This window comes from Labeo rohita, chromosome 2, assembly GCF_022985175.1.
Source record: "Labeo rohita strain BAU-BD-2019 chromosome 2, IGBB_LRoh.1.0, whole genome shotgun sequence".
Taxonomy (NCBI): domain Eukaryota; kingdom Metazoa; phylum Chordata; class Actinopteri; order Cypriniformes; family Cyprinidae; genus Labeo; species Labeo rohita.
The window spans coordinates 8,874,954-8,900,956 of NC_066870.1; the positions used below are offsets into that span (position 1 = coordinate 8,874,954).

At 37.3% G+C, this 26,003-nt stretch overlaps 1 protein-coding gene across 6 annotated transcripts in view; it reads right to left on the minus strand.

Annotated features, from left to right (window-relative positions):
* Positions 1-3,133: 3,133 nt before the first annotated feature.
* The window catches only part of mib1 (MIB E3 ubiquitin protein ligase 1), a 72,204-nt gene continuing 49,334 nt past the window's right edge, over positions 3,134-26,003 (minus strand). The window contains exons 13-22 of one of the 6 annotated variants that reach the window (XM_051136102.1): positions 20,576-20,708; positions 19,440-19,526; positions 18,733-18,891; positions 12,769-12,950; positions 12,439-12,628; positions 12,278-12,356; positions 10,687-10,773; positions 8,825-8,893; positions 8,315-8,415; positions 3,134-4,811 (exon numbers count right to left, since the gene is read on the minus strand). In XM_051136102.1, coding sequence (XP_050992059.1) covers positions 4,671-4,811; positions 8,315-8,415; positions 8,825-8,893; positions 10,687-10,773; positions 12,278-12,356; positions 12,439-12,628; positions 12,769-12,950; positions 18,733-18,891; positions 19,440-19,526; positions 20,576-20,708 — 1,228 coding nt within the window. In that variant the 3' untranslated portion in view covers positions 3,134-4,670. Of the gene's footprint in view, positions 4,812-8,314; positions 8,416-8,824; positions 8,897-10,653; positions 10,774-12,277; positions 12,357-12,438; positions 12,629-12,768; positions 12,951-18,732; positions 18,892-19,439; positions 19,527-20,575; positions 20,709-26,003 lie in introns of all 6 variants that reach the window. The other 5 variants (XM_051136091.1, XM_051136080.1, XM_051136070.1 and 2 more) reach the window with 5 other exon arrangements.

Sequence of the window (26,003 nt, forward strand, 5' to 3'; positions counted from 1 at the left end):
CAGTCTTTGCATTCCTTGGCAAATTTTGTATTGCTTAGCAAATTTTAACCCATTCTGCACATGCCATTTTTTTGCTGACAGCTTAGCTTCAATTAAACGTCTTCTGACTGTAACTGTACTTATAGGTATTTTTAGATCATCTTTTATCTTGCTGGGAGTGATAAGTGACTGGATCTTTGCCATTCTGATTATTTTTCGAACTGTTTTAACAGAAGTTGCTTGTTTTCTTCTGCGTGTTTTGGGATTTTGATGCCATTTTAAAGCATTTGAGATCATTTTAACTGAGCATCTTATACTTTGCTGCACTTCTTTTTCAAAGGGACAATTTCCCTTTTCCAATTCACTTTTTAGGTAAGTTATGTTATTCTTCTGAACAATGTTTGAAAGGCCCATTTTACTTTGTGATTTAGAAGCAAATATATGGGGCATTCTATAATTGTGGGTACATCTCATGTCTGTAAGGTATATTTTTAATATATTTTCATCAATATAAAGCCCCAATGCTTAATTTTCTAGTACACAATTCTATTTTTCCCAATCACACTACTACATGTTAAAAAAATCCATATCTTTTGTTCAAAAATGATGTTCATATCACATACAACCCTGGTATTCAGCTGTCTGATTTTGTAAAGTTACTCTTTCTACTCTGCATTTAAACATTTAAGAAAATTACCTCAAATATAAATTAATTTCATAGTTTTGCCTTCAGTTAGATTAGGTTATCAAGACATTTGGGTGTGCGCTTCAAAAATAATGTTTATTGTGATATAATTTGTTTTATATGTGTCAGAAAAACCATTGTCAACTAAGCTTCCCACGAGACCCCCCCCTCCCCCCCCCCCTCCCCCCCCCTAAAAAGGAATGGTTTGTCCCATTTTTGCATAATTTGCAGAGTATGATGATATTTCCTCTAGAAGCACATGGATGAAACACTAGAAGTTATGTTCTCTCTCTTTCCCCTAATATTGGTTAAACTCTGTGTCAAGAGTGGATTAATTGACTGTCAACAGTGTTATACAAGTATCACTGCTGCAAATTTTAACAAGATAATTTAACTAAAACTTACGTTTAGTTAAACACTAAACATGTCAAATAAGTTACCTGTTAACTGTGTTACCCAGTAAAAGTAACATGGTGGACAGTTGCAAACATAGATGGTATTTTATGCACATATTCCTACAGATCACCTTTATTTATACAGCACTTTATACAATACAGATTGTTTCAAAGCAGCTATGTAAGGTCATGTTTGGGTTTTAAGGACAATTAATAACCCCTATTTTATTGCAGAATGAATGAATTCTCTGATTAAACTCCGCACTGCAATTATTTTTAACACACTCCTTTCAATGCATTAGTCAATTACTCAGAACAAGCAGCATGCATGTCATGCCAGTTGGGGCTGTTGTTTTCCTATTACACTACTACACCCACAAGTAAATTATCTGCAATGCAGAAATATCACTACTACTAATAACAGTGGTTCATCGGGTTACTGATGTTGTACTGCTATTTTTTTTAACACAACTGTATATGATAGTCAGATTAAAAACTGCCTCAGAGGTGTCAATGCAATTCCACATCCGAAACAAAACAGACACTGCTCTGTGATGCAATGACCGCAGGCTTGCAGTCCGGATGACAGATGGCCAACTGAATGTCAGCAGATCCCACCAAGGCCCATTTCTCTAATCAGCCCCATTAAACTCTTTTCTCAGTCCAAAACGCTCTGATGGCTTGTTCGCTGACGCAGTGCAGCTCAAAACACACTTGTGCGGCACGGGGGATATTAACAAGAAGATGAGAGCCAAGACTGAAATTTCAGATGTTACAAATCACCATTAATGTACTTTGCCTGAATCAAGGATCTGCAGGTTTTTGGAAGAAACATCAGAGCTAGCTGAGCGGTTTATGGATCTTCCCCAGTAAGAAGAGGAGAAGTGGTGGTTATGAATGAATCGGTCGATAGACAGGATGTAAAAGCTCTCACTAAGGACCATATCAAGGCTCAAGAGATGTGTCTTGCTCCCTTTTTCCATTAAATCTTTTTCAATGGATGAGTTAAGTTTAATCTTCTAATGTTTTCAAGCATGACCACACTGGCCCTACATGGATCGTTTTGTCTAATTGAATTATTTCAAATGTACAAGACCTCAGTCGGCCCATCCGTGTGACAGACTACCTGCCGTTATTCCATTCCATTGTGATTGTCTCAGAGAATTGCAATAATACAGTTCAAACGTTCACTGATGCATTAAAAGATGGGGAGTGAAAACTTTTTAAATTGGAAGATCAAGGTAAATTGTACTTAGCTTTCCAGGAAACATTTAAGTGTCTTCTGTTGCTACTAAATGGGTGGGGGGTGAAATTTCAACAAAATAAGAAAAAAATTTAACACCTTCAGCCAGTTCAAAAGTTTTCACCCCCCAGCTCTTAATGCATTCTGTTTCCTTCTGGAGCATCAGTGAATGTTTGAACCTTTTTTAATAGCTGTGTTTAAGTCCCTCAATTGTCCTCAGTGTGAGAAGATGGATCTCAAAACCTTACAGTCACTGCTCAAATATGCAGGAAAACTAAAGAATCTGCAGGACCTGGAGGATTTTTCTTAAGAACCCTGCTGAGAACAAACTATGGACTCATGAACAGCAATAGACGTAGATCATCCAGGTAACCACACACAGTATTAAGAACCAAGAGTTTACAAAATTTGAAGGGGGTTATTTAATAATTTCAGCTATTTTTTGGTCTTGTGGACTATATGTAAACATCTTTCACGTAAAATATTTGAATCAGGACCGTGCTAAATAGCATGCATTTTGTATGATCTCTCTTATTTTTTCAAATTCTTCACATTTTCACAGATTCTGCAAAGAGGACCCCAAACCTTTGCATAAAACTATCTCTAATCAAGAAAATTCAACATTAAATTCTGGTTTGTTCATTCTGATCATTTGAAGTGACAGTCTTGAAACAAAAGGTAAAAACGCAGTATCTTTTGTGAAGTACTCTGCTCCGTTTTGTTAGATCTTTATTCGGCAATGCATTTTCAAAGCAAATTGCAATACAGGGCAAAAGGAATTCCTCCTATGATAAATGTTGTACATCATACATCAAACATTCATTCAACAACAAAAAAAAAAAAGTATCAATGTGTTTCTTAGACCAGGGCAGTTTTTTGTGTACTGAAAATAAGGTACAAAACAGGCTGTTTGAGTAACCATGACAATACAATTCTACCATTAAGGTATATTAGTGCATCTAGTTTTTAATGTTAAAATATCAGAAAAGCCTAATACTGGAAAAAAGAAAAGATCATAAAAGATGCAAACATGATACAAATCTTTAAAAGGTAAAGTATGAAAGTACTTTTGCTTCCAGTAAAAATGTCTGCTTCGCAGTGTTGAGTCACACTGAAATGAAGCATGACATCAAACAACTGTAGACGTAACTTAAGACCTCTTCCATGATGGGAATGGGCCACAGGACAAAAGAAAAAAAAAGTTGAAATATATTTTCACAAGCACAGAAAAATGCCAAATTTTGATGAACAGTCCTCAACTACAAATTCTTTTTGGTCAGGCGTTCTTGCAGCCTAATTAAAGTAAGGCCCCATTTAACAATTACAGCTTATGTGGTATTCTATAGTATATTCCAAGTCTTTCAGATTTAGAAGAAAAAGGTAAAAATACATAAATTAACTTAACTAGTAAGGTAAAGATAAACAGCACCTTTTTCCCAAAAGGTATGAAATGTTTTCATGTTTTTGGAAGAACAGCACAAGACCAGCAGCTTCTATTCAAATCCTTTTTGTATTAAATATCTGGCAAGACAATATGGTGCATAAAGTAGGACTGCTGGAGAACAATCCAATAACGATGGTTGTTAAGTAAATGAATATCCTTTTAAAGACAACAGGGATCGGTTGCATGGAAAGCATGCGCTTTCCTGCACCGATCAGGTGACGAGCCGATCTTCAACATGGGTGTCACAATAATACTCTGTGTATATACTGTAGTACAGCAGCAATTGGAGAGAGGAACATGCAATGTTATACTAACAGTATTGCTAAAAGGTGAATGTTTATTTCACTGTTTGAACAGGACAAACTTTCTTCGGTCAGTAAATGCGGATGCTTTACATTTACACATTATTTCAAACCGAACTCTACATCACACAGAATGAGACTTTTAAACGAAAGATTCAGTGGGAAAGAGTTCAGTCATGTTCTACATTTCACCATGCTGTATCATGACCTACACAGATACTGTAGATACAACGGTTTGCATAAGGATAAATGAGCATAATATACTGACATAATAAAAGATGAAATATCAGCAGACCCTGACAGTGTCAGTTCGCGTCTTGTAGGTGTTGCTGAACTACTCACGTCAGAAAAAAGTGGGCACTTGCATGAAGAAAATGGCAAGATAGAGTAGTTAAGCAAGATTCTTCCTCCTCTTGCTGATCATAATCCAAGCAAACAGAAAACTGAAGTTAACTGGACAAGTATCGAGCCTAAATGATCAAATAAAGATGGATGATGTAACACTGATGACTCTTAGCTTAGCGTGAGACACAGAGAGCCTTGCGGATACATGAAAGGTGCTTATGAGAGCAGCAGCATGCTCTGTGGCTGGAAAACAGGGATGTTGCGATGGCCCGCCGCTCTAGTAAAGTAGGATGCGACGTTCGATGGCCTTGCGGCAGATAGGGCACTCGCTCATTCGGTCTCCGCAGAGCTGACAAGTGCCATGACCGCACATGAAGATCATGTTCTTTAGGCGATCCAGACACACGGGACACATCGTCTGAGTGGAAGACAAACAGGTTAATTGAGCAATTACTGCGTGAAATTGCATATGCTTAAGACTAGAAATTAAGGGGTGCGAATCGAATTTGATTCACTATTCAATTCAGGAATGATTTTAGCAAATTCAGAACATTTTCATTTAATAATTCGGTCTAATGATAGTAGTAGCAATGAAATAAGAGATACTACAGAAACGCTGAATTAGCCACTTCCATTGGCTACATTTACATGGACACTATTTGTTTCAAATGGAATGACATCATTCTAACTGAAGAATCCGAGCATAGTATTCAGTGTTGGGGGTAACGCATTACAATTAACACGAGTTATGTAATATTATTACATTTTCCAAGTAACTAGTAAAGTAACGCATTACTTTTTAATTGACGAAAATATCAGTTACTTTTTTCAATTAAGTAACGCCAGTTACTTTCCCCCCCATTTGTTGAATAATAGCTCTCCTGTCCCCATGTTGAGAGAAATTGGGAGTAATATGTTAGTTCTAGAATAAATGCGAACATGCATTAATTCATCTCACTCACAAAAAACAGATTCATTATTCCTCAAAATGAATAAAAACAGTGAAATTCAACTCAGAATATTACGCAAACCTGCAAATAATTAAATGTTTAATAATACAAATATACTTTATGCATTTAATCCCATTTTATTAACCGATGTCTTTGCTGCCGACCTTCGATGATCCAATTCAACAATACTAATGAGCAAAAATTACTCAAGATAATATAACGTGTTTTTCTTTATTGCTGAAGAGATGACTTTTTCTTCTTCTGTGGTCTACTGTATAGACGTGAATGTACTTTTCTCAAAGTCTGACGCTTTTGGTGTGAAAAGGCTTTTACATTTGCCAAAAATAGAACTTTTTATAATAAAAACAAACAAGCAAGCCCTGCCCAGATTTAAAAAGTAACGCAAAAGTAACGTAACGCATTACTTTCCATAAAAAGTAACTAAGTAACAATTACTTTTTTAGGGAGTAACTCAATATTGTAATGCATTACTTTTAAAAGCCATTTGACATGCGCACATTGCATGAATATAGTTTTCCACGCTATTTGCACAGATTCTCCTGCCATTGCTTCTTTTCTTGGATTTAAAGAGCAGACTTTATCTATTTTGGGTCCTAATTAGGAGACAATGAGCTTTTGAAGCTTTGTGCCATGCTGCTTTTATTAATCAAGCAGTAAAACCACCCATTCTTGCGGCCAAAAAAAAAGCAGTCTATGGATGAGAGTATGAAGTAAAGACTGGAGTCACAGTGCTGCTTGAAAGTTTGTGAACCCTTTAGAATTTTCTACATTTTTGCATAAATATAAAATTTTTTGGTATAATGACTTGTGTGCTTGTGGTCGTTGTCTTGTTGCATGACCCACTTTTCTGTTAAGATTCAGTTCTCGGACAGATGTCCTGACATTTTCCTTTAGAATCTGTTGTTCCATCAATGATGGCAAGCCATTCTGGCCAAGATGCAGCAAAGCAGGCCCAAACCATGATACGACCACCACCATGTTTCACAGATGGAATAAGGCTTTCATGCTGGAATGAAGCGTTTTTCTTTTTCCAAACATAACACTTCTCATTTAAACCCAAAAAGTTTTATTTTGGTCTCATCTGTCCACAAAACATTTCTCCAAACTCTTAAAAGAAATATAGAAAGTTCTAAAGGGTTCACAAACTTAGGCAGCACTGTTTGTTGTTCTGCTCTACTTCACAGCAGCGTTAATTTCACTGACGAATAATGTGTCATAATTTTCGTCAACTGCACTTTTTTAACTACAAACGAGACTATAACTAAACAAAAACTTCTTTTGAATTACAAAAACTATACGAAAATATATTGACATTTTCGTCAACGAATAAAAACAAGACAAATGTGTTAGGGAGGGATGATTTGGAAAAAGATTCATTCAGAACAAATGAGCTTCTGTGTGGTTAGGAGGTTAGATGCTTACATTTGAACTGTATCACAGCCGGTGGGACATAAACTAGCATTTATTTGCTGCACGTCTAATAAAACGTTAAAAAAAATTGCAACATCTGGGAGTAAGAGAAGAGCATATATATGGATAAATCTGACGACGCAAAAGAGAAGTCAATTTGGTCGGGGTTTTCTGAGCGCACACACCGAAACAGCGCCTCTTACACAGCACACGAGTACTCTTCATGTCTCATGAACGGAGAAATACACACAAAAGATGTTGAATTGTCAGTTTTGACAAGTATTCACGTAAACACACTCTGTTATGTCTTAGGTGAACGTAAACAGTTGGGAGAATATCGGACGTTTATCAGTACACTGCATCCATGTGTCCAGGTTTAAAGGGGCAGCAGCCTAATTTAGTAGCCCTAATAACGATTAATCTAAATTTATTTATATAAATAAATGGCTGCTTGAAAGAACGAAGAATGTGGTAAACAAGTAGCTATAAAGAATGCATAATTAATGTTAGCCTATATAACCACTGGCATTTCATTGAAAAGACCACCATGTTCTTGTTCCTTTATGAGAAGTGGTTTCATTAAATTTTAATATAAAGGCAAGTTGCATGTCACAGCAGTTAAATCTGTGTCTATCATGATAAAATCTTAATATCAAAACTATACAATGAGTTTGGTCATTTTAGAGAAATGCTTAATAAATGCATTACACTGTAACTAAACCTATTTGATTTTAGCCAACTAAATCTACTGTAGATTTAGTCGATTAAAACTAGACAAAAACTACAACAATTCAGATGACTAAAATAAGACAAACTAAATGGCATTTTAGTCAAAAGACTATGACTAAAACTAAATCAAAACTTGCTGTCAAAATTAGAAGAAAACAAGAACATAGGCAGCAGCAGGTATATTAGGCTGCTGTCACTTTAAGACCTAATGCACATTTACGTTCACTTAAAGGAGAACTCTACTTCCAGAACAACAATTTACAAATTTAATGAGCTTTTGTGCTTAGAAAGTATAAAAAAAATGTTATTTAAAAAAAATGTTATAAAAAAAAATGGCCGATCGTTTCGCTAGATAAGACCCTTCTTCCTCAGCTGGGATCGTTTAGAGCCCTTTGAAGCTGCATTTAAACTACATTTTGAACTACAAAGTTCAAAATCGGGGCACCAATGAAGTCCATTATATGAAGAAAAATCCTGAAACGCTCTCCTCAAAAACCATAATTTCTTCACGACTGAAGACAGAAACACAAACATCTTGATGACAAGGGGGTGAGTACATTATTTGTGACTTATTCTTTAAGACAGACTGTGTACACTACTTAAGACAGTCATTTTGACATAATTCTGTTGACCAAATGATGTCATGCTCGACTATTAATTTGTGCATGTTACAAATTTTCATCTATTTTAAAATAGTGAATAACATTACAGAACTGTGTTTCATTCCATATTTCAATCCATATAAGATTGATTCACATGCATTGGCAGAATTTGAAATTGTTACACCCCTATAATAAAATGTGATGCTCACCTGCTCTTTGATATCCTGCAGCTGCTGCTGTAACTTTTGTACATCTGCATTGACATTAGTGTTGTCTTTGTCCCTCTGCAAGGCTGGGATATTTCCACTGGCTGAAAGGCAAAGCAGAGACAACTGAGAAAAGTACCACAAGCTTGAATAGCCCATCATGCAGTTTGTGAAAGTGGATCCCTGGGCCTCAGCATTTGCAGATCCCAGAGCTTTCTAACTTCTAACTAAGCAAATATTTACAGAGGAATTACTTGATGATTCTAGAAGTTTTGTGCCTGTTCTGACACTTTACATGGCTAATATGGGGGACCCCGTTGCGGAATCAACCCAGAGCACTGAATCGCAGCAGGCCGCCAGCAGGCCTACGGTCCCACTTGACGGCCTCTCCTATTCGTGTAGTGCAGGCCAGAGAGAATGACGTATGCTGGGGTGGAGATATGGACTTTGAGCCCAAAGGAGCAGGAAGGAGTTGAGGCAGGAAGAACTTGGGGTGAGGAATAGAATACTTACACCAACTTAGTGCCAGATTGTTGGGCTGGAGAAGATCCTGCGACCCCCCTGCCATTGAGTTAGAGCCCCCTGCTGAGAAGCAACCAGTCACAGTGTTATGTAATTGCATGCACCCCTGCTGTTGGCTCCGGGGCCAATCCAGCCTGGCCTATGGCATATTCTAGTTATAAATATTCATTAAAGTGAGCAAAAGGAAGAGCAAGTTAAAGGTAGTTTTGGACACAGCTGTTGTGGAAGGGAGACCTTGTTCATCAAGGTATCCATCATTTACGGCTGCGGAAGTGACGACAGTCACTTTATAAAAGAAAGAATTTAAATAGGGATGCACTGATATTAAAATTCTGGATGGTTTTAGTAAGCACACAAATAGCAGCCAATATATATCCAATTTTGATGTTTAAACATTACTAATAACAGCCAATAAGCAACTTGGTAGCAATATATCGTGCATCTCTAATTTTATTGTTTACATTCAGTGGAAAAAAAAAAAAAAAAAAAAATTACAGCAAAGGTTTTAGAGGCCGCAAGTGTTGAGAGGCCTGAAATGGAGTTTTTTTTTTTTTTTTTTTATGATGGATTAGTGTGAAAGAAGAAAACAGACTGGTTAATTTTAAGTCCGACAAGTTGGGAAAAAAATTAGATGGATATTCACTAAAGGGGAAATTTATGGCGGCATAGTGAGAGACATTTCTTGGCTCCAGGGGTCGGCTAACAAGACTGGATCATTTCCACTAGGTCATTTAACAGTCCCCCAATCTTATTTTCCAAAAATGATGTAGAATCTGTCTGACAGCATCATTAGCGGATGTTTCCTGTGTTCATATTCAAGTTCTCCTCGGTGGAAATTAAGTTCCAGGCCCACGTGATCGGCCCCAGCCTTCAGATGCCGGTTTATCACGTCCTCATATATGTGGGGACTAAAGTGCTCGTGTCTTTAAAGTGACTGAAGCAAAAGAGAATCCCATCTATGGTGGCATTTCTTTCTCATTGCTCCGTCTACAAGGAGAAAAGGCGGGGGGGAGTGTGTTGGGTCTACACGGGATGCTGCTTTGGTTTTGTGTGTGTGGAAAAGTGGCGCCTTACAACAAACAGAGCTCAGGCACTAAAGACAGACCAAGATAAGAGCTAAAGGCTACATTCCTCTGTTGACTGGACTGTGTGCGAGTGTGTGCGTGTTTGTGTGGATCAGCATGTCTGTAGGTCAGCAGAGATGTCAGCGTGGATAGATGTGTTGGACATCTAAGCGAGGCTAAAAAGAAACAGATCCTCCTCTCTATAAATAAACACTGTAAAAAAAGTGAACTTACACCAGTATCCCTTTGAACTCAAACTAAACCAACATAAAGAACATGGGCAGTGTCATGATCACATACAAAAGGAACGATGTTGTAACAAATAGTGGTGAATCACAACTCAAAATAAGATGAGACTAAAATAAATTTTGGATAGCCCCTTTGACGTGTTCAATTACAGAAATATTCTGTGGAAAATGAATTTGGGGGATTCATTTTCACACGTCTGCGAGGAGTGACTTCCTAAAAATCTCATAGTGCACGTTACGAAGGCATTCCAGAGCAGTTACAAAGCTCATTCCAGGGTGTTGATATTATGCATTAAGAGGAGGGGCTACATGTCTGATTTGAGTCATGAAAACACATTTGGGAAATAACAGATTAGTCATAACAATGGGGAGAGAAATGTGTGTGGGCAATAGAAACAGAGAAGCACCAACCAAAGCCAACATAAATATTAAACATGAGAGACATGAGAACCAAGGCAGAGAGAGGAAAGAGAAATTAAAAAACGGGAACGTGTGGAAGTTCACTCACTAAGGTCCTCATCATCAGTGGCATCCTCCATACCTTTCCCTCCACAGCACAAAACGAAGGGAGTGCGGCGCTCCACCACGGCCCGACATTGTACACACTTTTTCATCAGGCTGGCACAGTCTGCAGGAAAACACACAAAGTAGAGGTTTATCTTCTAATCCTATCCACCTTATTTTTTCCCATAAAGAGCGGAAAAGTTTTTGTACATTTTATGGTTCAAAACAGCTCATTTTGCTGCTTGATACTGCAAATTGGTGCATCTTATCATAATGTTTTTATGCATTATCTTGTATGCTTATTTTGAACACAATGGTTTGTAGTGCACACAGTAATCGTTTATTGCAAGTTGTTATTCTTTTCGTTATTTCCCTAGGCCATAGGCTTACTTCTGTGTTGAAGAAGAATTTAAAGAATATTAAAATTCTAAGACCTCTAAATTATCAACATGAACTTTGAAAAACCTGTTGTACATAATCTACTAAATTTCATTAGCCATCTGATTGATAGTTCATACTTTTGTAAAAAGTAAAAGGTCTTTTAAGTAGGACTCTAAAACAGGTATTTACGGCATTTCTGTCATAAAGAAATGACAGAAAGATAAAGTGGACATTTGAATTAAATGATGTTTACTCAATATTAAACCAGGATTAGATCAAGCAGTAAAGTGTAAAAGCAATCTTTGCTGTAATTCGTAATGTACATTTGCTCTACTGTTTATAATACATTATGTATTTTAACAGTTTTGTTCAATAAAACTATATTGTTCCGCTAGATAAGACCCTTCTTCCTCGGCTGGGATCGTTTACAACTGCATTTGGGATTGTTTGAAGCCGCATTTAAACTGCATTTTGGAAGTTCAAACTCGGGGCACCATAGAAGTCTACTAAATGCAGAATGCTGAATTTTTTTTTTCCTCAAAAAAAAAAAATCTCTTTACGACTGAGGAAAGAAATATATAAACATCACATAAACATCTTGGATGACAAGGGGGTGAGTACATTATATGTGAATCTTTGTTTTGGAAGTGGACTTCTCCTTTAACCTCTATGACATTTTCATTACTGTAATGTGCTTCAATCGGTGTTGGATTTTTTCAAGATAGAGTTTATTAGTTTATAGTTATTATTATTTTAACCCCAAACTGTCAATACTGTAATGCACCCAGGCAATTTTCTTAAAAAAATTACTAAAAATAAATTTTTCTCCCATTATCATCATCCTAAAGGTGGCACAACAAATACTACTATTACTTATGAATACATCTAATATATGATTTAAAATTTTCATTTCAAGTAATAAGAATAAGGAATTTTTGAATTACAGCAAAGATCATTTTGAAGGAAATTGTTCTTAAATGACAAAATATTGTCACAATTAATAAAAATAGTCCTAAGGACTGAATGTTCTAATTGATGTTCTAGACACGTTTTGTGAGATTCACGCATATTTTACGCTCATCCTGTGTGTGAACACCTAGATGTCTGCATCTGTATCACAGTCATGTGATGTGTGATATTCTGATAACCTAGATGACAGAATGAGCTTTTTTGTCTGGATGAGAGACAATCACATGAGGTGATGAGAGAAGAGGTGTGGTGTGGGAGAGGAAAGCAAGCTGACTTACTCTCACAGGCGCACATGTGACCACAGGGTTGGAAAAGCACAGCTGCCTTTTTATCAGAGCAAACCACACACTCCTCAATCTGTGTGTAAGAAAAAGAGAAGTTCACTATGGCATGAGAATATATCCATAAACAATGAAACTAGTGAGGTGGGTTTCGGCACCTTGGTTCTGGACTGGACCTGTTCCTTGCAAATGAGACACTTCTTGACACGAGGCGAGCAGAGGGAGCAGGTAGCGATATGACCGCAGGGGCCAAAAAGCGTGTCCCTTTTCATATCCGAGCACACCATGCATTCCTCAAGAGTCTCATTATTACTGTTTAGAGATGGGCTACGGGAGCCAACCTGCCCACTGAGGACATGAGAGGAAGAGAAAGAACTAAAACATTGACTGAGATATACAGTGCAGATGGATTAAAGGATGAATAGCAAAATTAATAATTAATGAATAGCAAGAAACTTCAGCAGATCCCCTACTGGTTGGGCAGATACCTTGTCTTCTCTTTGTGGCATTTAGTAAGGGCCTTGCAGAGGCTGGGGTCAGGGCACAGGTCCAGAGGAGACTGGCCCTTCTTGTTACGGATGGTGAGTTCAGCTCCATTGGCAGCCAGGAAGCAAGCAATAGAAGCTGCACTCTTCTTCTCAGCCCCTTGAGTGCCTAGTCCCATAATTAACTGCGAAGATTCACCACAAACAAAGTCAAATATAGCAGATGAACACAGAATATCTATTAAAGTCACAATTACCCATGTTGAAGATTAATTAATTACAGGGCAGAGTCTGTTTAAATCAGAATTCTATTTTCTGAATATCTAAGTTGTATGAGAATAAACAATAACCTAATTATATATACAGCTAGTGTTTCTAATGAAAGTGTTTGATATCTACTTCTTAACAGAGATGTTTTTATTTCATCATTGAATGAAAATATTTTTAAGTCCTGAGAGATTTATTTTCCTCCACTGAACACTTATGCAACCAAAACTTTGATGCTTCAAAATGTTAAAGACATAGTAAACACAATCTGTATGAATTGAGCGGTTTTAATCCAGGTCTTCTGAAGAGACATGATTGCTTTATATGATGAACAGATTTCATTTAGGCCTTCACTCACATAAAAAGACTGATCAATGCACATACATAGAGCTCATCAAATGTGGTTAAACTAGCTTTACGTGCAAGATCAAATCTTCGTGGTTGCTTGCAAAACACTAGAGGGCAAACCTTATTGGATACCAAGCGTCGAGAAGGCACAGTTGAGCTTTTGAGCTCAAAAGCAATCAAGTCTCTTCAAAAGACTTTGATTAAACAGCTTGATTCATATGATTACGTTTACTGCGTCTTAAGTTTTGGTTACCTTGATTTTCAATGGAGGGACAGAAATCTCTGATTTGTGGATCTTCATTTGCGTTGAAGATGAATGAAAGTCTTATGGGTTTGGAACATCCCAATAATGCAGTGATAAGTCCCTTTCAAACAAAGTTCCTTTCTGTTGGTCAGCATGGCAAATTTGCGTGACCAACTGGAACACAAGCAAATTTGCACAGGGAGATTTTTAGCCTTCATACGAAACTACGGATTGCACAAATTCCCATTGATATGACTGGATTTCACCCACAACATTTTCCAGAGGCAATATAGACCAATTATCAGTTTGTGAACATTCGGGACGCGCGCGCATTATGGTTGCAGAAAAGCCGGAGAGATAGCCTTTTACGGCTAGAGAATTAAACGGATACGGTACAAAATAGTTCGATTTAAAAAGATTATAGATTATATTGATTAGATGCCATTTTCAAAATGTTCTCCGCATATTACAATAGCTTGTCACCCAGCGATAAACACTGTTATTGATCAAAACTGACGTTAGATAGTGGGATAGTCTTAGAGATCAGAAACAGGGATGCCGTTTTTGTGGGCGGTTCAAGTAGCGATCTATGGAGCCATGGAATAAAAGAATAAAAAAGGTAAATTTGATTTTGTATTTCAAAATTCTGACTTTATTAAGTAATAAGGAAAAACAACTCGTCATTCTCTCTTTTCCCCTCGGCTCAGAGTTTATATCCCACATTTCTGTCTTTTTTCCCCTCAGAATTAACAAACTTACTAGTTTTGAGTTAAATCGAGTTGTAAAGTCTGAATTAGGAGACATAAACTTGCATTTGCGAAAAAAAGCCAGAATTGTGAGATAAAATAAATGTCACATAAAATGTTAATAGTAATAGCTTTAAATAATATTTCATGCTGTAACTGTAGGGCTAATACAATACGTCCCCTATGAACAGAATATGTGAATATCATATAGACCTATTGTTCAAATCAAATTTATGCTTTAAAAGTAGAGTATTTATAGCAGTTTTCATCCAAAGTGTGTCCATTTAAATGTCTGTGTTTAGCTTCCAATGGCGTCATTGACGACAGTATTCGATAATAATTACCTGCATTCTGAGTGACATCAAAAGGCACAAAAATATTTTTTTCTCTTCCATGGATTTTACCCATTTATCTCCACTTGTTACCAGTGCTTTTCTGCAACCACTATGCGTGTGCAGCTGCAAGTGATGTAGCTGTGACGTCTACTCCAAATTGGTCTATAGATATAGTTACAATTTTTAATAGTGTTCTAGGTGTTTTTCTAAGTTATTATTCACCAGGTTAAAATAAAAAAAAGGTCAAATTACTTAACTGAAATCACTGTTACGCAATATAAGCAACATTAACAGTGATGCTTGTTTTAATAAAGATCACTAAAATAATCAGTGATTGAGTTTTACATGAACACAAGAGCCCCATTCATGTCCATGATGTAATGTTGGTTTAACAAATTAATCTGGAGTGATGAAATGCTATAGACCATATTGAGCTGATGAAAGTGGGCAGATCTCGGCATACTGATTACTTCAGTTGAGTGTTTTAAATGGATGGCCCGACTCTCCATCTGCTGCATGTGGTAAGTGTGATGGTTTGATAGGGAGAGAGATTTGTCACACTGTTTGTGTTAATAAATGGTTGACTGCTGGCCTGGAAGCAGCCTCCTGTCACACAACGCTTGATTTACGATGATGTGAACTAGCAGGGCTGGGGGTCAAGCGTAAGAGGAGCTACAAAGGCTGTAAAAGATAGGGTGCACGGGACCGGCATCGTCAGTCTGTCTGGTGTCAGACGTAATGGTGAGATTTTCTGATAGTTCATCCAGAATTGCTGTATTGACAGCATAATGTGTTAATGAAGACAAAGGAAGGCTGTGGGAATGGGAGGTCACAGATAAGTGCTGTGGGACACCTTAGAAACAATGGCACTGATGGAAGAATTCCTGTTTAACAGCAGCAGCACAGAGAAAAACCCACAGATCAGTTGTTCTGATGTGATTATTCGCTGTACACTGTTTGAAGGGTTTACATATACAGTTGAAGTCAAAAGGTTACATACACCTTGCAGAATCTGCAAAATGTTAACTTTACCAAAATAAGAGGGATTACACAAAATGCATGTTATTTTTTTTATTTAGTATTGACCTGAATAAGATATTTCACATAAAAGACATTTACATGTAGTCCAATAAGAGAAAATAATAGTTGAATTTATAAAAATTACCCTGTTCAAAAGTTTGCATACACTTGATTTTTAATACTGTGTTGTTACCTGAATGATCCACAGATGTTTTTTTTTTTTGGTTTAGTGATAATTGTTCATGAGACCCTTGTTTGTCCTGAACTGCTCGCTGTACAGTTTAACTGTTGAGATCCTCAACATATGAGCTCCTCAGTTGCCCTCAGTGTGAAAAAAAAATGGATCATGGATCTCTAACTACAGAAAAATGCTGAAAAGCCAAATAATTTGTGGGACCAGAAGGATGTTTTCTGAAGAACAGTGAGCAGTTTAATTGTTAGGACAAACAAAGGACTCAAAAGTATGGTAGGGTATCACCAACAGTATTAAGAATAAAGTGTATGTAAACTTCTGAACGGGTTAATTTTTTATAAATTCAACTATTATTTTCTCTTGTGGACTATATGTAAACGTCTTTTGTGGGAAATATCTTATTCGGGTCAGTACTAAATAAAACAACACATTTTGTACGATCCCTCTTATTTTGGTAAAATAATTAAAATTTAGAAGATTCTGCAAAGTGTACGTAAACTTTTGACTTTAACTGTATACCCACATCCCCTTTTAGACATACAAAAAGAAATCTCAAACAAACTACCTAAAAACTAAAACACAGAAGCAGCATAAAAACATGCAAACTATCTATTGTTCTTCACTAAAACCATCAAATTTGTGAACTCCTTGTTCTTTTGAATCCATTTCAGTTGGCTGGTTGAGTTATATTTTCTGTGAATTTGTTGATCTGGATAAATTTATGATCAGTGGTTAACAGCTCAACTAAATGAGAAATTATCAGTCAGATTTCAGTCTGTTCCTCACATGGCTTCAGAAGACCTGGGATACAAGTGAGTTGTATAGCCTACTTTTAAACTACTGGTCAGATAATGCTTTTGATTAAGTTTTTTTTTTTTTCCAGAAAACTTTAGTCACAATTTATTATAATTGAGGGAGAAGTGCAACTGGCACATTTTGGGAAAAAGTAGCAAGTAAATTATCATTTTCATTTCCAGATGAACAACCATTTTAAAGACCAAAACCTACAAACAGTAAACTATTTATTTGAACTTTATATGAGCTGGTGGTTGCCATATTAAATCTAGCCACAGCTTCACTAACAGATGTTCTGTATGAAGTGTTCATTCTTTATAACGTGCCACATTTGGGATAATTTACCTGAGAACATGGCATTCACGGCATTTCAAATCTGCTCTGATAGAGTTCACAGGCTTAGTAATTTGACTGCCATCATTGTGCCAATAAATTACGAAGAGTGTGCATATAGTAAATGTCTTGATTAGGCTGCTGTCTGCCAAAGCTGTCTTCTTTCTGCTTTCTCTCCTCCCACTCAATTTTCCACAAATATATGCAATCTCAAGAAAGGCGATGGGATAATCAGAGGAGAATGTCTCACCTGAAGGATTGCGTAGCATATAGGACGCTGTACTGCAGTGGAACTGTGGCTCATTGGGCCGGTTACTTGTGTGACAGCAGGGAAATGGTTCTTATAGCAGAGTACGATCTATCATTGTTAACACAGGGACAAGCCTGAGAAAAGCCCTTACAGTTGCAGAGTGTCTACATTGCCTCAGTGTTTTACTACTTATTACTTAGAGCTCTTTTTCTGGGATCTGTGTCATTGTTTGACAAAAGTTCAGTTGTTTGGGTCGTGTAAAAACAGTTTTGCAAATTCAGGACATTTAGGGCCCAATGAAATCTGTTTTATTTTTTTCCATTTTTTATTATTATTTCCATTCAAATTTTTAATGGTTAAATTGCATTTTATTAATTAAAAAGCAAGTCTAATTAATTAAAATTATGAAACCTATACAATTTAACATCAATTTATTAAAAAATTACATGTTTAGGCCCCTATGAAAGGTTTAACTTTTTCTCACCTTCTGTTTTATTGTTACCAAATTCTATTTAAGCAAGTATAATTATTTGAATGTATAAAATAATTGTTTAAGTTTAGTTTATTTTTATAATATTTAATATTCCGCATTAGCAAATTCCGTTTTTATGAATAGATTCTGCGATTCCGTCCGCATTTTTTCGCATCACGGAAATCATAGGGCCCTAGACATTGCAATCAAGTTCTCTTAAAAGGGTGGTTTGGAATATCGTTAATGCTCCTGATCACATTTACATATCTGAGTAAATCATGTTTCACAAAATTATAATGTTCACTGCATGGAACTGCATGATAGTTGGATGTTTCCTGTAGGATGCTAAAACCGCAGTCCAATGATTTCCGTGATGTGAAAAATGTTGGGAGAATCATAAATGTTAATTTAAAGTATAACATGAAATGACAAAATTTTGCCAATTTTGGACGAACAAATCAAAAATAGGGCAGTAGACTTAACCAAGTCATGTGTCTATGAATATTAAAGGCTATTTAAATATAAAGTCTGCATGTTGTGGGTCATAGGGCTCTAAAAATGTGATTTTTGGTAAACTGCACATGAATGGTTTAACTGTTAAAAATTTTCATTATTTCAATTGATTAGACATACCTTACACATTACTGAAATTAAAATTAACCATTAAAATAGGATCTACAAACCAGAAAAATGGAAAAATGGAAAAACAACAAAATTTAATTTAGGGGCCAAAAAATAAATTAAACAGAATTTATACAGCCCTATATCAGTAATCAACTATTAACAAATTATTAATAATTGATTTAAGATAGTTAAACTATTTGTTGTGGATCAATCCAGCATTTGCTATTTGATTCCGCCACTTCTAATCAAGTGCACCGCACTGAAAGCGAACTACATGACATGTTAACCTAAAGCTTTTATTGAGAACACTTGTACTGTTTATATACTTCTCTGTACATACTGTGTTTTTGGAGGGCTCCCAGGGCTCCACTTTGCTGACGTCCTGCATGTCCTGAAGTTGCCGCAGCTGGGACAGAGTGTGGTGACGCAGGGCCTCGTGCAGTGGCGTGTCTCCGTCCTTGTCTTGCACGTCTAACTTTGCCTCAGCTCGCACCAAGAGCTGAACACAAACAGAGAGGACTGAATTTAACCAGTGTATTCTCAGTAGAGTTGGATATAATCACGCTCAAGTTCACCAGTCTAGATGAACAAGCTAACAATGACATCTAAAGCATGTCAAATTTCATCATGCATGTATATAAACAAAAAACCACAAGATATCAGATATTAAAAGTGTAGCATGTGCTTGTTTGGATATTACTGGAGAATCTGAATTTCTAAAACACATGCTTTGAAAAGAGGAGAGCTGCATTGCTCTTATATGACCACAAGATGGTGCTTTGGCTCCCACTGATTCCCCTATTCCACCCCACTCCCCATACTTGTCCTGGCATAGTCCAGTTTGCTCAGGACTAAATGAATTCAATTGGAGGGGATGAATCTGCAGCAGAACTCTGTGCATTTAAATCTTAAGCTGGGGCACTTAGCTACATTGCTTCATCAATGCGTTGTGTTGAGTAGAAAGCCGGAACACTGGGTGAGGGGTGTAGATGTCAAACGTAGAAAGGAAATGAAGAGAACAGAACAGAGGAAGCCAGAACCACTTACTCGCACTATCTGGGTGTGCTGACGTTCTACAGCAAGGTGCAGTGCCGTCTGCTGGTTAGCGTTCTGTATGTCTAAATTGGCACTTCCCTACGGAAAGAGCAACACAGAGAAAGAACAAATCATTCCGTTGTCCTCAAACGCTTTAAGTTTGAACCACTGTGATACTGATTTTTTTTTGATGATATAGTGCTTTACAAAAGAAACACAAAAGAGTGATAGTGGATATTTAGATACCACATTAAACATTTTTCACAGAGGCTCAGTTAAGTCAGTATCGGCTCCTCAACTACTGAAGATAAATCGCTGCTCATGAGCATGCCTTCTTGTCCCATAGGTTGCGTTAGGAAATGTGAGCTAATGGTGATTTGTATTCAGATATTCCCTGACTGAAACCCCATAGCAACATCTCTCTGCACTACTGCAGTGCAGCTCTACTGTGGTTCGTAGGCTGAGGCTTAAGTCGCTGGTGTGAACCTTTTCTTTGTCTCTCCCTCTTTTCCGTCATGGCAGGTAGTTGACAAAGGGCTGCACTAAGTCAGCGCAGCATTCTCATAATGCTGCTGGAATGTTGCAATAACGTTGTTACTGTGCCGCGACATAACGATGAGCAACAGTGTCATGCTGTACCGTGGTGTGAGAAGGTGAGGCGCTGAACCAGTTTGGCCAAATTCGCACATGCAGAACAGAAGAAACCTGCATGTTTAAAACAGTTCAACTCGAGACCACTGTGTTCTTGCAATGTGTTGCATCCGATTTGCATTAAATTAAACTAGCCCCACCCAACAGGTAGGGGCTTCACAATTTAGCAAGAATTTAGCAGTGCAAAGCTCTGCTTTCAATATTAGACATAACATTTTGTTTTATAAGATTATCTACATGAATATCCACAAACATTCTCTACCTTTGTCATTATGACTTTACATTCATCTAGTATAATGACAGCTAGGTTACTTTCTCAGCTCTTCTCTATGCCTAATGACATTAACTGCATCAATTATCCACTTGAATCATTATCGGCACAGGTGCTTGATGCTTTCACCCATCTAGTGGACTGAATAACCTGCTGGAGTGCAGGGTCTTCAGGATGGGGCCTTCCTATAGCGCAGTGTCTGAGTGGGTGCATTATAACTGCTGACCTGGTGGACTAGGAGCTCTGCCACCTCCACGTGGTTGTTGAGGGCAGCCAGGTGAAGCGCGGTGTAACCATCATCTTTTTTCTCATCCACTATCCATGGTCGTGGCAGTTTGGATAGCAGCACACGCATAGCACTGTAAAAACAAAGATGAGAATACAAATTTCAGCAAAATGAAAAGATGAACTAATAAACATTTAATATGTGAGCAGGGTGTTATAAATTTGGTGATGCTGTGAAGGTCACATGACTGAGCACTGAGCTCTGGGAATCAAGGCAGTAACAGAATAAACACCAGAGTACTAAATAAGGGCTGTGTTTACACTGCAAGTCAGTGCACAGATCCAATCTTTTTACCATATCCGATTTTTTGGCCCACCTGATTACATTCACTTTAGACACGCCTCGTATCCAATATTCATGTTTACACTAATCTCCTGCGTAAAATCAATCCACCGGCTTTCATGACCATAAGCACCAATGATTGACCCTCGAATTCTGGATAGACTTTTGCTTATTCATCTCTTCCAAAGTCAGCTAAAGTGTACCCGACAGCAAACAATTAAAGAAAGTGAAAGCAGCTTTTTAATACTGCTATCACAAGGACGGCGTTAATGCTTTCTACATAGGTGTTACGACTTCTGTCGAAAAGACTAAGGAGGAAGGAGTGGTGGAACCAAGTCAATTCCTTTGACAAGAAGAAAAGGGTACAAAATTTTTACGTAAACGAGACTAGCTTTGAGTCGGGTATACTTTCGCCAAGGCATGTCTTGCAAATGCAACCCAGTGCGAAATGATGACATTCAACGCAGTCCGTCATGGAACACTGACGTAACTGACAGGGAAAAACGGATATCAGTGTTTAGACCACATTTGGAAAAGGCTCAGATTGGATATGGAAAAAGCGGATCTTTTGTGTTTACACGCGTACATCAAATTCCGATCGGTGTCAGATGTGGGCAAAAAAAAAATCTGATTTTTCTGCCAGTGTAAATGCAGCCAAGAGGTAATAGAGCAATAAAACGTAATAGAGCATATGAACAATGACAAAACATTATTATGTGGAAGAATATCATGAGAATTGTATCTGGTAAAAGCAAGTACAAGTACTTAGGAACAAGTACACAAGTGACAATAATGATCCATCATGAAAACAAGAGAGCATGGCCATTTTTTAAAAAAATCTGATCTAAAAGTTGAACGCTGTCTGCAAAAAGAGTCCAAATACAGTACACCGAGTACATTGACCACTCCGCTGCATACTGGCTGGTTTAGCAGTCCAGTACTTGAGTAGCCAAAATGACCAAAATGTACATTTAAGTAAACGTATATGACTGTAAACCATAGGGAATATACGTAAAGCAGATAAAATAAGGACCATGGAGCCCTGCTGACATCAAAAAAAGCCTTTGGAACAGCAACTACAGAGGCCATGCCACCCATCCAACCTCCGGAAAACTGACATACACTTAAAAATAAGGGTTCTGTATTGGCATCAATGGTTCTATGAAGAACCATGGAACCTTTCAAAAAGGTTCTTTAGATTTTTAAAATGGTTCTTTCAGGAACTGTTTACTGAAAGGTTCTTTGGGGAACCAAAAATAGTTCTTCTATGGTATCACTGCAAAAACACGCTTTTGGAACCTTTATTTAAAAAAAAAAGTGTACCCAAGCAATCTCAAGTCATGACGAATCACAGACACTTCACTTGCAGTGCTCATCTGGTCATTCACTGTACTCAAGAAGAAATGCGGGGTTAGTATTCTCAAATGTCTTTGAGCGCCAAGGGTATTAAAGTATCATTGGTGGGATGAGGAGAAATAAATGAGGATGCATCTAAAGGAAGAGAAAAGAAAAAGAAAAAAAAATTATGAATGTAATTTCAGAGATGAGGTGGATTTGTGGAAGCCTCTGAAGTGTTGCTTTTTTTTTGCTGCAGGGTGGATTCTGGTAAACCCAAAGCCGGTCTCTAGTTACTTAGGTAGTGCGGAGAGAGAGCATCAGCTCAGTATACATTTGGAGCGCTGTGCAGCAAAGCAGCTGTACTGCAGTGAACACAGCATGCACGCACGCACAGCCCAGTTACATCTTTACACCTGCAATGCTCATAGAGGCTTGGAGTTTGTGAATACGCCCCTTTAAATTGATGCATAAGTTTAAGAAAATGTGATTATCAATAGAGAAATTTAAAGCAGAAATTTAAAAAGATCACCAAGGTTTTGATATATCCAGCAACATCCTTGACAGAGATATCCCGCTCAGGAAAGTAGTAGCCAATATAGAAATTGGCCTGTGACTGGTGCATTCTTGTATTGGCAAGAACGCAATGGATCAGTGGCAGTAAGGCGTTGGCATTGTGAGTGGCAAGCCCGTCCAGATGCGGCGTAGATTGACAGGCTGACTGCCACGGAGGTGGAAATGGGCAGGCATTAATATTAATGCAGCTCGCTGGCACTACTGCATTGCAGTCAACTTTTTTTGTTGAGGAGGAGTTCAAAGAACACGAAAAATGTGCAGTCTGTGGCAAAAAAAAACCCTTGTAATCCCTTCGTGGAAAGGATTTGTTGTACTGTGAGCAAAGGGAAATGGAGATGATGAATGGTCTGTTTTTGGTGGCAAATCTTCACAGGGTCTTGATAATCGACTTGACGTAGTGAAAAGTCTCCACGTAAGAGGTGAAGAACAAGGCTCGGAAGAAGCAATGAGACTGAAGTACCAGTATGCACACCAAATGAACATGGGGGCAAATGTAAAACTGAAAGAGAAAAAAAGGCAGTAGGAAGAGGTAAGGTGAAGGAGAAGCATGATGGAACTGGGTCACCCTGTGAGATACAAGGATCCCTCAGGAGTATGCAGACGAGGCCTGTTGTCTCTGGTAGCCACATGGTAATTTGTCATAGGCCTGAACCTCACTGTTACTAGGAAGGAAAAGGCGAACTGTACCTTACAGTAGCACAAGCAGTTTGTTAGCAGTAGAGCTAAAAGCTCCAATCTTTTCAATACAGCAAAGTATGAAGCAACTATATGACGGGCCTGGATAAGACAAACCAGTCAACTCTGGAAACACTGGAATAAGCACCACCTTGTACGATCAAGACTCCAGGACAATAAAGTTGTGAAGTTAGATGGCATGGTGCTCTTGGGTGAGAAATCTGACACATTAAGCTCATATAAGTGAGCACTCTGCACACAAAAATAGTGTGTAACTGTACAAGTGGAGTGGTAGCTTTTTCCCTTATCTTCACGTAAGCCATACCAAACACGATTAGTGTTGTGAAAAGTACCGACCGCAATATCAGTCAGTAGAGAAAATGGTCCCACTTTATATTAGGTGGCCTTAACTATGTACCTACATAATAAAATAGGTACAATATACTTATTGTGTTCATACTGTATTGCAAAACACTGCTACTGAGGTGGGATACAGGTTAGGGACAGGTTTGGTGGTGTGGGTAGATTAAAGGGTAGGTTAAGATGTAAGGGATGGGTCAACAGTGCAATTATAAATGTACTTACAGAAATTCATTACAGATGTAATTACATGCAGGTATTTTTTTAAATGTAAGGTACAATGTAAAAACATGCATGTACAGAAAAAGTGCATTGTACCAAACAAATAATTAAAATATAAATATATAGTAGTTAAGGTCACCTAATATAGCTAGTCAGGAAAGCCATGCCAGCCGTGTAAAACGTTCCCGTGTGCTTCTGCGTGAAGCGATGATCATTGTAGCCAATCACAAGGCGTGTTTCCATTAAAGATTTACGCAAAACTTTGCCGATATTTTATAAATGTTGATTTTAAAAAAAAGTGATGGTGTTTCCATTAACCGATGTTAGCAACTAAAACAGTTTATTCCTCGAGATAAGTCATGGCAAAGAATTCTGGTGGGATTTTGATGCATTTTTGCTATATTTAATCGAAAGAGGCGTATGTATGTATTTTTAGAAACGCGCACGGTAGGGCTGTCAAAAAAAATAAAAAAATATTCATTTAGAATATACGTTGAATTTAAATAAAAAAAAACACATTCAAATGCAAAAACGTTGCATTCGAATTTTAGATGTGCTTTAGGAGGCAGCCTTATCAGTGGCACACAAAATGCAATGATGTAATTGTCGTTGCATTATAATTTTTTTATTAGCCTATCCCGTTAAAGCCACTACATGCAGCACTGCTGTGTTGTTCAATAAATATATTGCGACAAAAAGAGAACATCAATGCAGAGAACATCTTGTTGTTGAAGCCGCTGAATTAAGCCGTTTACACAGAACACATTATTTTGTGCATTTTAATAATAAATAATAATAATAATGCAAATTCAACTTTAAAAAAAACATCTTTTAAACATATATTTTAAACATTATGCATTTTTTTCACCGTAATATTTTGCTCGATGCACACTCTTGTGGCCACAGGAGAGAAGCCAAAAGCTTTTGTTTCACCCTAACTGAAATTATGCATTTTAATATCGAAAACAATTACAATTTTTGCAAATATTTAAAAACAAAATTCAGATTTAGTTTTTCAGCCATTCTGACAGCCCTAGTGTGCAGTGCAAAAACAAAAAAAAAAAAAGACAAAAGAAAAAAAAAAAGGCCTGAAAACCCACCTCATGTGAACGTAAAAACTTTGCGATATATGGGAGTTTTTGTGAAATTGACATTTCCATTAGGAGTATTTTCAATTCACAATTTGAAGGGTAATGGACACGCAGCTAGTGATATGTGTTGAGTGCATGAACACAGTGGCCAATCAGCAGTGCTTAATCCGTTTAATCAATTGTTAGCGGGGGAATGGACGTTTTTAAAATTTCAGTACCGACTGGTATCGCAGCCTGTACTTCTGACATCACTATACACGATTATAATTAATAACCCAATGCCTATAATATTGCCAGTGGACCTTGCTTTAAAAAAACAAAAAAAAAAACAAAGAATGAACAAATGGCTAAAAATGAGAGTGAGCAATTGAAAGAATTAAGAACAATCAAGACAGAAACTTGATTTGCATTCTAGAATGTCTGCTGAGTGAAGAAGTGTTTGTTATTAAGTGCAGCTTGCATAATCATTTTTTTTAAAGTGACTTCCAGACAACTTTGCCTTTACTGGACATATGGCTGTGAACTTGTAATAAAACCCATTAGCATAAAAAGTATGGTCAGCTACTGAATTTCAACACTGGCTGTAACTGAATAGTCTGATAAAGTAAAAGATTTTGTAAAAATATGAGGAAGGAGGTTCTGCAGAACACATTACAAACTTTCATTTTCTTAATTTTACAGATATGTCTGTCTCACGCAAATTATCTGAATCAACAAGGGACCCAACGGCACAGTAATATCCATGACCTAATTATGTATACTGTTTCTAGAGGCATATTGATTAAAAAAATCCAAATCCAAAATATTGCTGCACTCGCATGGCAACA